Source organism: Bubalus bubalis, chromosome 3 (genome assembly GCF_019923935.1).
Source record: "Bubalus bubalis isolate 160015118507 breed Murrah chromosome 3, NDDB_SH_1, whole genome shotgun sequence".
Taxonomy (NCBI): domain Eukaryota; kingdom Metazoa; phylum Chordata; class Mammalia; order Artiodactyla; family Bovidae; genus Bubalus; species Bubalus bubalis.
The window spans coordinates 117,568,119-117,581,234 of record NC_059159.1 but is presented as its reverse complement, the minus strand read 5'-3'; the positions used below and the strand labels follow the sequence as shown (position 1 = coordinate 117,581,234).

At 46.1% G+C, this 13,116-nt stretch overlaps 1 protein-coding gene across 12 annotated transcripts in view; it reads right to left on the bottom strand.

Moving 5' to 3' along the window:
• TLE4 (TLE family member 4, transcriptional corepressor) overlaps nt 1-1,595 on the bottom strand; it is a 155,256-nt gene extending 153,661 nt beyond the window's left edge. For 4 of the 12 annotated variants that reach the window (XM_025281641.3, XM_025281642.3, XM_025281639.3 and 1 more), the window contains exon 1: nt 649-1,594. In XM_025281641.3, coding sequence (XP_025137426.1) covers nt 649-693 — 45 coding nt within the window. In that variant the 5' untranslated portion in view covers nt 694-1,594. Of the gene's footprint in view, nt 1-104; nt 479-648 lie in introns of those variants that run through there. The other 8 variants (XM_025281643.3, XM_025281644.3, XM_025281638.3 and 5 more) reach the window with 7 other exon arrangements.
• Nucleotides 1,596-13,116: the final 11,521 nt, after the last annotated feature.

Here is a 13,116-nt window from a genome sequence, read left to right as displayed (position 1 = left end):
GTTCTGGCGCCCGCCCGGGACCCCGCGGGCTCGAGACCCCGCTCCCTTCCCACGTCAACGGCGGGGGCCCCAGGGCCGGCGCGCCGCGCCCACAGCCTCCCCACCCGGAATCGAAACTGGCCCGTCGGGGGGACGCGCGCCATGGCGTCGGGCCGCGGTCAGGTCGGGGGAGGGGGCACGCGGCAGCCACTCTCCCGGTCGGTCCGTCGGCGGGCTAGCTGATCCCCGGGGCCCGCGGCGCGAAGGGCCAGCGCCCCGCACTCCCGAGCCGCCGCCGGACACGCCGCGCCGCCGCGGAGGGCGCCCTCCCCGCCCCGGCGCGGAGTCGCGCCTCCTCCATCGCTCGCCACCCCTCCTCCAGGAGTCGCGGCGCGGGGACGGCGAACAGCTCCGCGCGGCTTCCAGGGGCTTCAAAGACAACAATAAGAAAATGGCTACAACTCAATTGCTTCTCCGCAACCCCTCTCCGAAAGTGCCCCCGCGCCCGGGGACAGCAGAGGCCGGGGGTGGAGGGCGACTCTCGAGCTGCGTGCGGGGTTTGGCCGCCCTCCACGCCCCTCAGGCCAAAGACACAACTCAGCGCGCAGGGGGCGACGCGGGGAATCCCCCGGCGCCTGGCAAGCCCGCGCCCCCACCGCCCGCACTCACCGGGTGTCTGGTCTGCGGGTACATCTTGCTCAGGTCGCGAATCATCCAAACCGATTTAGTTGGCTGCGCTGGGCAGAGGCGCGCGGCTCATTGGCTTTAATGGCCCCGAGGAGGAGGCAGCGGCGGCGGAGGCGGCCGGCCAGGTCCGAGGGGCGGCCCGGACGGTCCCGGCCCCCGCTGGGTCTCGCGTGACGCGGGCGGCAAGAACGCGCGGCGGCGGCGCCTGGGTGCGGGCGGCCGAACCGCTCCGCATTCCCCGCGGGCGTCACTGGCCCGCCGCGGGCATTGTCCGGCGCGCGTCTCCCGCGGCAACGCTCCGACGTTCGCTCCGCTGAGGCGCGCCCGCAGAGCCCAGCGCCGCGGCCGCGCCGCTCACCCGGGACGGCAAAGTGCGAGCTCCGCGCCCCAGCGCCCGCCGGCAGCGCCGCCCGTTCGCTCGCTGGCTCGCTTGGCGTCCCACTCCAAACTTTTTTTTATTTGTCTTTTAATTGGTTGTTATTCCTCCGAATGAATGATCTCTCTCTTCTTTCCTAAAAGCAAACACAAACTCCTTTGGTTCGGAAGAGGTCTCGGCGGTGCTTTTGGTTTCTCTGGAGATTTTTTTCACCTCACAGCAACGATCTTTTAAAAGGCACCTTTTAGCTTCTTTTACCACATCTCATTTCCTTATTTTTCTTCCTTCCTGTTTTCTTGTCTTTTTTTTAACCCCAAATTGAAGGGGATTATAAAAATAAAAGAGTGAAACGCTTGCGGCTTTTTTTTTTTTAATTCTCTCTCCTTTCAAACTCTGCGAACAGCACCTCAAAATAATATACAAGTGTGTGAGAGGGGGAAGAAAGCAGCCAACAGCTGAAAGACCCGCTCAGAACAGCTCTAACAACACGCTCTGTGTAGGTGACTTCTTTGACCAAATTTAGCAGCCGCTAATCATTAACATTCTGATACATATTCACAACCGTCCTTGGAGGGACCGCTGAGCATCCCGGGAGATGTAGTCCGCCTCTAGCGACGGTAGCTGAAGATTCAGCCAAATTGACTACAATCACCGGCCGGCCACGCGACCACTTTGGGGGGGCTCTCCAAGCGTCCCGCCCACCCCCGGCGCGGTAGGCGTCTCCAACAACCAATCAGAGATGGCTGAACATTAATCGCCGCTCTGTGTTACTGCCCATCATTTCACTGCTGACAAATGGCGAGCTAGAGGGGAGGAGCCGGCCGGGCTGGAACCCACGTGGGTCCCGGGCGTCGTCCGTGGCTCGGACCAATGAATGCAACGAAATGGGGTGAGCGGAGGCGGGGCGGAGATGGCACGCCCAAGGCGGAGCTTCGCCTTGGCTGACGTTCCTTAGCGCGAGCGTTCGAACCGGGGAAACATTTGTTCGGCTGTCAATCAAAGTAACGTGGGCCTTGGAGCAGCGGTGGCTGCTGCTGCTGCTGCCCTGGCTGCATCTTCAGAACTGGATGTTGGTGGCGGTGGTGGCGGCAAAATAAAGAGGGTACAGGGGGCGGTAAGACTGGAAGTTAGTCAGAAGATCTCCTTCCGAGTCTCATCTTCCTTCCCGCCCCCCACCAACCCAAACATCCACGGCCCCTTGCTCCGGGCCGCGCCAGGAATGCGGACTAATTAGGGTCCAATGTCTCCTTAAAGAGACAAGCTCGGCCTTGTGTAACGCTCCGAAACCCCTGTTGAGACAAGAGAGGGCGGATCACGCTGATCCCACTTCGTTCGGTTCACATCAATTTTACGCGCCGCTGGAGCCGGCATAATTTTCCGTGTGAACGCGGATTCGGGCCCCTGTTCTTGTTCAGAGCCCGAGACTGAGCTGCAAGACGCTGACCCGGGCGGGGGGCGGGAACGCGGGAGGAGGGGTGGCCCTCCGAGTCCCGAGCGGGCTGTGATTGCCGTTTAACCCCGAAGTGGGGCCACCTTCCCCAAGCAATTCTGCAAGGAAGCTCCCCAGGACGCTCAGACTGGGGGTCGCGGGGGCGTCAGCGTGGAGTTTCGGAGTGGGACTGGAAGCCCGAGGTGGGCAGGGGTCGCCCGATTCCCGGAGAAACTTTGTCGAGAGAGCCAGCTGCACTCCGCAGACTATCAGTTGGTCAGCGGGAATAATATGGTCATCTAGATGCTGGTCCCCGCCACAGGGAAGAAAACGAACCTTCACGCCCCAAGATGCTCCCTCTCCCAGATCAGCAGGAAGAAGACTGCCCTCATTTTCCCGTTTTTTTGGAAGAGCAAGTCGAGCTTGTCGGGGTTGAAACGGGCAGGAAGCCACGCGAGAGGTGGCGGGTCGGCCACGGTTGGGGACCAGGGCTGGAAAGGTGGGGGCGTGTCCGGGGGTTGGAACCTGGGGGAGGGCATCCCTGTGATAGAGGCTAAGTAATATGAGTGGACTTTGTGGCAATAAGGGACAGCCTGGGACCGCCAGCTTTTCCACCACTAGTTCTCGTCCAGCCAGGGGCAGCTTCCTGGGTTAAGGGGAAGCTGTGCGGCTTTCAGTCTTTACTAGCTAGCCTCCAACTTTGAGAGGGGCGGGAGGAATTCAGATAAAGTCAAGCGGGGCGGGGGGTGTGTGGCTAACTTAAAAGGTCTGAGTTTTGGATGTGTATTTTTGAGTGTCCTTTCCCTACTCTAACTTGAGACATTGACCGAGATGGCTCAGCATTCATGAAGAATTCTTCTTAATAATATCCCTTGATTCAGTGGACGAATCCAACGAATGTACTAGTTACTGTCCAACCTAGCACATTCTGTGAGCCTCTCTCTGCGCTGGGTACTTTAAAAGACTGGTTCTAAGGAAGTTTTTAGGGGTCTTCACCTTCCTGTGTTTTTTGTTTTTACTAAAATCCTGCAACTAGACTTCACAGAATGTTTCAATTCAGCAAATATCTTCCCCCTTCCCAAAATAAGAGAGTGGAGGATTCCACAGGCCTTTTCTGAATTTCCTCTGTCCAGTACCCAAACACAGGTGGCTTTTGAGTGCTTAAAATGTGGCCAGTCCAAAATGAGATGTGCTGCATCTACACTTACACTTTAAGAAGCTTTGAAGACTGAGCACAAAAAAAGAAAAAAGTGAAATAACTCAACATGTGCGTACTTAGTCTCTCAGTCGTGTCCGACTCTTGCGGCCCCATAGACTGTAGCCTGCCAGGCTCCTCTGTCCATGGAATTCTCCAGGCAAGAACTGGAATGGGTTGCCATTTCCTTCTTTATGTTGCTCACATATTTCCATTGGACTGCACAATTTTAAAACATTCCCAAGAACCAAACCAGTCAATCCTAAAGGAAATCAACACTGAATATTCATTGGGAGGACCCTTGCTGAAGCTGAAGCTCCAATATTTTGGCCACCTGATGTGCAGAGCCAACTGACTGGAAAAGACCCCAATGCTGTGAAAGATTGAGGGCAGGAGGCAAAGGGGGTGACACAGGATGAGACGGTTGGATGGCATCGTCGACTCAATGAACATGAGTTTGAGCAGACTCTGAGAGATAGTGAAGGACAGTGAAGCCTGGCGTGCTGCAGTCTATGGGGTCACAAAGAATCAGGCAGTACTTAGCGACTGAAAAACAACACAAGAACCAAAAATTAAAAGACTTGGGTGATACGGTTTCTACACTAGGACACTGAACCTTCTACAAACGTGAACGTGAAGTCGCTCAGTCGTGTCCGACTCTTTGCGACCCCATGGACTGTAGCCTACCAGGCTCCTCTGTCCATGGGATTTTCCAGGTAATAGTACTGGAGTGGATTGCCATTTCCTTCTCCAAGGGATCTTCCCAACCCAGGGATCGAACCCGGGTCTCCCGCATCATAGACAGACGCTTTACCGTCTGAGCCACAGCAATTATTCTAGGGTTGGCTATTTATTCCCCCCACTGGAGTTTTTCAATAGTTTGTTAAATTATCCATAGTGCCTCTGTAGGAAGTTCTGGCCAGAATCTTAGCAAGTTCCATGAGAACAGAGGCCTGGTTATGTTCACAGCCTCACTCCAAATGCCCAGAATGATGCCTGACATATAGTTGGTGGTCAGTAAATATTTTTTAATGGCATTAGTGACCAAAAGCCATGCTATGTCAATACAGAAAGATTTGGCATCATTTAGGCCATATTTATGGAAATTCTCTGCAGTTATGTCTCAGGAAAGGGAATGAGAATCCTAATAAGAGAACCTGAAAAGCCACTGAAGGGGTCAGTGGACAAAGGGGAAACTATGCTGTTTTGGAAGTATCAAATACTCGTATTAGGGACCTTTGTCCTAATCTCTTTTGACAGTTTATGTTAACAAAACACTGGCTGGAGAAATAAGGATGTTTATTTTTTATTGAGTGTAATTTTAAAATGCATCACTTGGATATGTTTCACATTTTGACCATGTTGCAGATCTACATAATTCACAGGGATGTCTCAGAAAGATGCCACGTGAAGCAATCCATAGTCCAGCCTAGGTCCCAACACAAGAGTATCTCCTCTGTTCTCTGCCTGTGCTTCTGTCGTTGCAGTTCTCCCAAACTGTTTAGCCAAGCTGTGACATCACTTGAGGGCTTGTGTTATCCCTACTCCACAGTTGTGGAGTGGGGGTGGGGTTGAGGCTCAGCAGCAGCTTTCAGGTTAGAAGCTAGGCCAGGGGCTTTCAATCTTAAAGTGATATGCAAAGCAAGCATATTGTTTCCACTTATATGCTCTAAATAATTTATTCCTCCATCAAATATTTATTGAACACCTAATATGTGCCAGGATAAGGGAATTTAGCAGTAAATGTGGCTAGTTTTGATTTATCAGCTCTCAGCTCCAAATGTATCCATCATCTTTGCCTGCTCTGTGAATATGGATCTGGGCCCTTAAAATAGTTTCTTTTGCCCCTGGTACCAAAGCTTTTACAATAGAGGGCACTGAAAAGACATAGGAAGTGATGTTTCTGGTTCTGGTATGCAAGCCTAGCAGGTTCCTACAGCACACGTGACAATCAGTAGCACAGAGCAGCCAGCAGCTTCCTCCACGATCCTCCTTAAGTAGTTCTGGAGCTGAGTGCCCCTGATGAGACATCTTCCTAAACAGTTTTCCCTGGCACCTCAGAGGATGTGTTTCCAGTAAGGTCTGGAATGTGGGTTTCTGGATCTTGCCAGAAAGGCAAGATTTCCAGCAGGGCCTGCCCACTCCAGCTGTGCCCTCTTGAGCAAGGTCTTGATTTCAGCCGTAGAGTATGTGTGGGTCTTGGGGAGGCTGTTTCTTGAGTCATCTATTTCAGCCCTAGAGATAATGGCTGCTCCGTATATCTGCTATTTTTATATTCTTTACCTCTTACTCACCAATCCCACTTTACTCCCACTTCCCGTCATAGTTAATAATTCTTTATCCTAAACTTTCCTTGTTCAAATTACTACATGTTTTTCCTCTAATTGGACTCAGACTGATACATAAACAGCATAAGCAAAATCTCTTCCCTGTTGGGGCTTACATCCTGATCAAGGGAGGCAGAGAAACAGTTGAACAAGTAGCAAGCAGCAAAATGTAAAAATGGTGGTAAATGGTATGCAGAGAAATAAAGCAGGGTGGGGGTAGGTGTGGCTGGTGTGGTATAACTCGTTTAGATGGGAGGTTATGGAAGGCTTCTTGGAGGAGATGACCCAGGTGCCAGAGGCAGAGAGTATAGGTCTTTCTCGTCCCAAAAGAACCCCTGGTTGATGATAGGAAGCTTCTTTCACCTTACTCACCCTGGTACTAACGGGGCGCTTCAGGATAAATGGCTAAGTGTGTGGGAATGATGAGTAGCATCCTGTCTTTAACAGCCATATCTTATGTTAGCAATAGTTCTGACTGTTTGGAGAGATCCTGAATTTCTAGCTAGTCTGAACAATTAGTAGTCTGAATATTTAAAAGGAGCAGTGAGTTTCTTTATACTCCAAGCTGATAAAGCAATTCATATTTAAGAAACACACTATTGAAAACAACCCTCTTACTTGAGAAATACTCATGTTATCTTTACTTGAGTCTAGAGGAAAACTTCAAGAGATTTTTCTGCTCCATTCAGCCTCTGCCTTTAAGCAAAAAAGGTATTATTATCCCCACTTTAAAGATTAATCAACTGAGGCTCAGGAAGAAGTTACTTGCTAAAAGTTGTAGAGCTTGCAAGTACTGAAGCAGAGATCACAACTTCTGTCTTCTACCTCCTTATTTCTTATCTGTACAAAACTTGAGTTCCACAAGTGGATATTGAATTTATGCAATTCAAGTGCACCTCACCCCATCTGCATGGTTTATTCCTTTCCCAGCAGATATTTTCTGGCTAAAATAAAAGTGGAGGGTGAATTAGGTAGATGACTGTGTTACAGCTGCCACTGGGCAAAAGCTGAACCCAAGGACTCCCAAGGCTGCAGGAAGCAAATCTGGCTCCCTTCTTCCCATCAGCCTCTCACCTCAGAGTCTCTGAAGGCTTGAGAAATGCAGTTCAAGAGAGAGGAACTGTGCTTAAGCTCGGGTCCTTTTACTTTTCACAACAGCAGGGTTCACACCCATTCAACTGCTCTTGCCATGCCTTCACACTGGCTCCCACCGGTGCTAACTATCACAACAGCCTGCAGGTAGATATTACAGGGGAAAAACTGTGCATTTACTTTCTGAAAATGGGCAGCGTGGGAATGGGGTAGGGGTAGGAAAGTATAACTCAATTCCATACTGCTTTGTTCGAGAAAATAATTCTTGAAAGTCCAGTATTATTTTCACTTGAATTGTGAAAAGTCACAATTCACCTGATCTGGTTAACTCTGCCTACTCTTTTAACCTTTCTGATTTCAGTCATATGGTAGCTCATCCATAAAGGAGGCATGATCCCTCCATGCTAAATGCAAACATTTGCAGCTCGAAAAATGTTTTGTTTTATAATTTGGAACTTGCATTGGTCATATAGAACAGGTCTACATTCAAGATCATCTGCCAAGCTTGATCACCTTTTCTTTCCCTCTTCCAAAGCAATCTGGGATGAGTGTTATTTGGAAGAAGTAGAAGCAGTGCACTTTGTTGAAAATTGATCAGTTGTCTTATAAAGTGAGCAAAACCGTAAGAGTCTATGTGGGCTCCCACTGCCATAATTCAATTCAGGACGTGTCTTCAACTATTTTGTAGCTTGGAACAATTTTGGCAAATCACATGACTTCCTTTAATAGAAATCCATGTAAAATAGTGTGAATGAACCATCATCCACAGTGTAAACTCTGGTCCAGTGCACTACTACGTTTAGAAAAGACTGATATTCTGGGAAGTTGTCATTCATAGAGACACCCCCAATTTGCTGCTTGGTTCTATGTAAAAAAAGATTTGTATGATTTTTATTGAATAGGTCCATAAGAGATCATTTGATACCTTATCTCTGTATGGGCCATGAGGGTTTACCTACAACTGCCACATATTATTACCCCTGGTATTAGCAGTATGTAAGGGAGCAAGAGGAGAAGGCAATGGCACCCCACTCCAGCACTCTTGCCTGGAAAATCCCATGGATGGAGGAGCCTGGTAGGCTGCAGTCCATGGGGTCTCTAAGAGTCGGACGCGACTGAGCGACTTCACTTTCACTTTTTACTTTCATGCATTGGAGGAGGAAATGGCAACCCACTCCAGTGTTCTTGCCTGGAGAATCCCAGGGATGGCGGAGCCTGGTGGGCTGCCGTCTCTGGGGTCACACAGAGTCAGACACGACTGAAGTGACTTAGCAGCAAGGGAGCAAGAAGATAGGATGGATGGGTATTAAAATCCCATTTTACAAATGAGGAAACGGACGTTCAGAGAAATCAATGGCCTCTTGAAGATTATACAGCTAGTAAACAAGCAAGTTGGGAATCCAACCTGAGCTTTCAGATTCCACTTCTTTCCACTCCACTAGAGCTGCTCTCTGAACGGCTCAGTCATAGACACCACCCATCCATTGTTCAGTCTAGCCACACTTCTTCATCTCCCCTCATTTCACAGCACAGTTAACAAGAGCATAATTGGCATACCTTTTCCCAGCACAGTTACTAGAGTGCAGTGTGTTTGTAGCTTAGGGTTGATTTCTGAATCTAATTTTTGTTCACTCATTCTCCATTCTCAGTTTATAATCCAAATCAAGGCATTTTTGTATAATTTATCCAGAGAGAATTTCAACAGAAATTAAGGCTTTTAAAAGGGAAGCCATGCTGAAAATAATCTTATAATTTCCAGGAATGATGTTCATCAAGGATTTAAACAGTAGCATAGACAACCGTCTCTCTTTGCACACTTAAGGAATTTGGTGCTTATGCTTTCTTGAAAGGAAACAGTTTGTTTTTCAGTCCTGGGAAGATTCCATATTCTCTAAAAACTGTAATATGTGTAATTAATCATGTAGGAAATGATTTATTATGATGGTAATTGTCATATATATTTTAATAAGACATTGAAAATGTAAAATAAAGAATTTTCAAATATTTATTGCAAGTTGTATTTAGAAACATTTATATAACATTTAGATTGCTATGCAGCAATCAGTATTCACTAACAACTTGCTCCAAAAACAGTAAACATGTGAATCATGTTGTAAAAATTAGTCAGATTCAGAAATCTCCTCGAAGATCAAAAAAAAATAAATAAATAAAGTGTAATAAGTTTTCACACTGGCGAGTAAAAACTGCACTGGGAAAAAATATCCTAACTGTACATGTTTTATCTGTTCAAGAGCAGAGTGTTGACAACAGTCTCACACAACCACATCTGACACTTCGTTTTGACAGTTCACTTTTTGTTGAATGAAGTATGTTAGTCACACACGTTTTTGGATTATTTATGCAATTCTTAGGAAAATTTATAATCAAAGTTGCATCAAACTAAGTTTAATTAAATTTTTATTATCTGTAAAGCTACTTCATACACAACTAGAAGTTTAATAATTATTAAAATACACATATAAAATATATGTGTGCCTATGGCTGGTTCCGGAGAAGGTGATGGCACCCCACTCCAGTACTCTTGCCTGGAAAATCCCATGGACGGAGGAGCCTGGTAGGCTGCAGTCCATGGGGTCACTAAGAGTCGGACATGACTGAGCGACTTCACTTTCACTTTTCACTTTCATGCAATGGAGAAGGAAATGGCAACCCACTCCAGTGTTCTTGCCTGGAGAATCCCAGGGACGGGGGAGCCTGGTGTGCTGCCATCTATGGGGTCGCACAGAGTCGGACACGACTGAAGTGACTTAGCAGCAGCCGCAGCATGGCTGGTTCATGTTGAGGTTTGACAGAAAATAGCAAAATTCTGTAGAGCAATTATCCTTCAATAAAAAATAAATTAATTTTAAAAACCCACAAATATATACAAAATCATATCTTCAGTTCAGTTCAGTCGCTCAGTCGTGTCTGACTCTTTGCGACCCATGGACTGCAATACGCCAGGCCTCCCTGTCCTTCACCAACTCCCGGAGTTTACTCAAACTCATGTCCATCAAGTCAGTGATGCCATCCAACCATCTCATCCTCTGTCATCCCCTTCTCCTCCTGCCTTCAATCTTTCCCAGCATCAGGTCTTTTCCAATGAGTCAGCTCTTCACATCAGGTAGCCAAAGTACTGGAGTTTCAGCTTCAGTCCTTCCATTGAATATTCAGGGCTTATTTCCTTTAGGATGGACTGGTTTGATCTCCTTACAGTCCAAGGGACTCTCAAGAGTCTTCTCCAACACCATACTTCAAAAGCATCAGTTCAACAGCACTCAGCTTTCTTTATAGTCCAACTCTCACATCCATACATGACTACTGGAAAAACCACAGCCTTGACTAGATGGACCTTTGTTGACAAAGTAATGTCTCTGCTTTTTAATATGCTGTCTAGGTTGATCATAACTTTTCTTCCAAGGAGTAAGTGTCTTTTCATTTCATGGCTGCAGTCACCATCTTCAGTGATTTTGGAGCCCAAAAAAATAAAGTCTGCCACTGTTTCCACTGTTTCTCCATCTATTTGCCATGAAGTGATGGGACTGGATGCCATGATCTTAGATTTCTGAATGTTGAGCTTTAAGCCAATCTTTTCACTTTCCTCTTTCACTTTCATCAAAAGGCTCTTTAGTTCTTCTTCACATTCTGCCATAAGGGTGGTGTCATCTGCATATCTGAGGTTACTGATATTTCTCCCAGCAATCTTGATTCCAGCTTGTGCTTCCTCCAGCCCAGAGTTTCTCATGACATATTCTGCATATAAGTTAAATAAGCAAGGTGACAATATATAGCCTTGACGTACTCCTTTTCCTATTTGGAACCAGTCTGTTGTTCCATGTCCAGTTCTAACTGTTGCTTCCTGACCTGCATACAGGTTTCTCATGAGGCCATTCAGATGGGCTGGTATTCCCATCTCTTTCAGAATTTTCCACAGTTTATTGTGATCCACACAGTCAAAGGCTTTGGCATAGTCAATAAAGCAGAAGCAGATGTTTGTCTGGAACTCTCTTGCTTTTTCAATGACCCAGAAGATGTTTGCAATTTGATCTCTGGTTCCTCTGCCTTCTCTAAAAGGAGCTTGAACATCTGGAAGTTCACGGTTCAACGTATTGCTGAAGCCTGGCTTGGAGAATTTTGAGCATTACTTTTCTAGCATGTGAGATGAGTGCAATTGTGTGGTAGTTTGAGCATTCTTTGGCATTGCCTTTCTTTGGGATTGGAATGAAAACTGACCTTTTCTAGTCCTGTGGCCACTGCTGAGTTTTCCAAATTTGCTGGCATATTGAGTGCAATATTTTCACAGCATCATCTTTCAGGATTTGAAATAGCTCAACTGGAATTCCATCACCTCCACTAGCTTTGTTCGTAGTGATGCTTCCTAAGGCCCACATGACTTCACATTCCAGGATGTCTGGCTCTAGGTGAGTGATCACACCATTGTGATTATTTGGGTTGTGGAGATCTTTTTTGTACAGTTCTTCTGTGTAATCTTGCCACCTCTTCTTAATATCTACTGCTTCTGTTAGGTCCATACTATTTCTGTCCTTTATTGAGCCCCTCTTTGCATGAAATATTCCCTTGGGAGAAGGAATTGCCGAATAAAGTACTAACTAGTCAATTCAACTGGAAATTTAAATAGTGATAAAAGGGATGTGTGATTTTGATTGTCAAGACCTAGGGAACTGGAAAGCCTGTAATTTCTATTACGAACCTTACCTCACGGTCTTCAATTACGTCCTATGAAGGACCTGTATTTATTTCACAGTTAGGTTACATGTAATCAACCCCACTCGTAGCTAACATTTACTAAGTGTGCCAGATATTGTCATATAAATGATCTACCTCTGTTTCATCTTCATCTTAAAGGTGAGCCCATGGACTATTGGACAGGTTCCCTAACTTGCATAAATCCACCCAACCTGCTCACTGCAGAGTAATAGTCCAACCCAGGGGATTTCCCTGGCGGTACAGTTGATAGGAATCTGCCTTCCCATATTAGGAACACAGGCTCAGTCCCTGGTCCGAGAAGATCCCACATGCCTGCATGCCATGGAGGAACTAAAACCCATGAGCCTCAATTACTGAGCCCATATGCTGCAAGTTCAGAAGCCCATACACCTAGAGCCTATGCTCCACAACAAGAGAAGCCTCCACAATGAGAAGTTCACACACCACAACTAGTGAGTAGGCCTTGCTTGCCCAACTACAGAAAAGTCTGCACAGCAACAAAGACCCAGCATAGCCAAAATTAAATAAATTATTTTTAAAAATCTACATTCTAAAAAAAATTGCAAACCCAAGTTTATTTCTGTAGAAGAGTTTCATTTTATTTTTGCCATTTTCAAACAATCCTTTTCTAAGTCAGAAAGAAGTATGACACTTAGATACATCATTTTGATATAAAATATATTTTGTTTTCAGGGAATAAGCTGTGGTTAATAATACATTTTGTAAATCTTGCTATGCTAGGGGTTTTTCTTTAGGAGAATTTTGATACGAACCAGTGAGTCAGCAAATGGTTGCTAAATTTATATTTCCTCCACTGAACAAGATTAAATCCTAATTCATTCAAATTATTTTCATGTTCCGATTAATCAAATGACCCAGTCGCTAAGCCCATCTTTTCATTTTTTATCTTTTATTTTTTAATTCTCATTAGAGGAAGTAGTCACTAAAATTCACATTTAAAATATAGAACTAGGAACCATACTCAAGCAACTATCCACAGCCTATTGTCAAAATACTATCCTGGGAATTTAGAAATAGTTTAAGTTTCAGGCATGGCAACATGCAAAAAATCTAATCATAAAGGAAGTTATCATGAATAGCGGATACACACACACACACACACATCCCATGAGTATCAACAGTTGATTTCATAGATAATTTCCTGCCTGCTGATGGCTACTCCCAAATCTTTCTTTAATTACAGAGCAAGATTGATAATACATAATAGTATAGTTTAATTAGCTATGTTTCTTATGTTTAGACCAATGAGCAATGTTCTAATGTACTTATTTTGATTAGATAA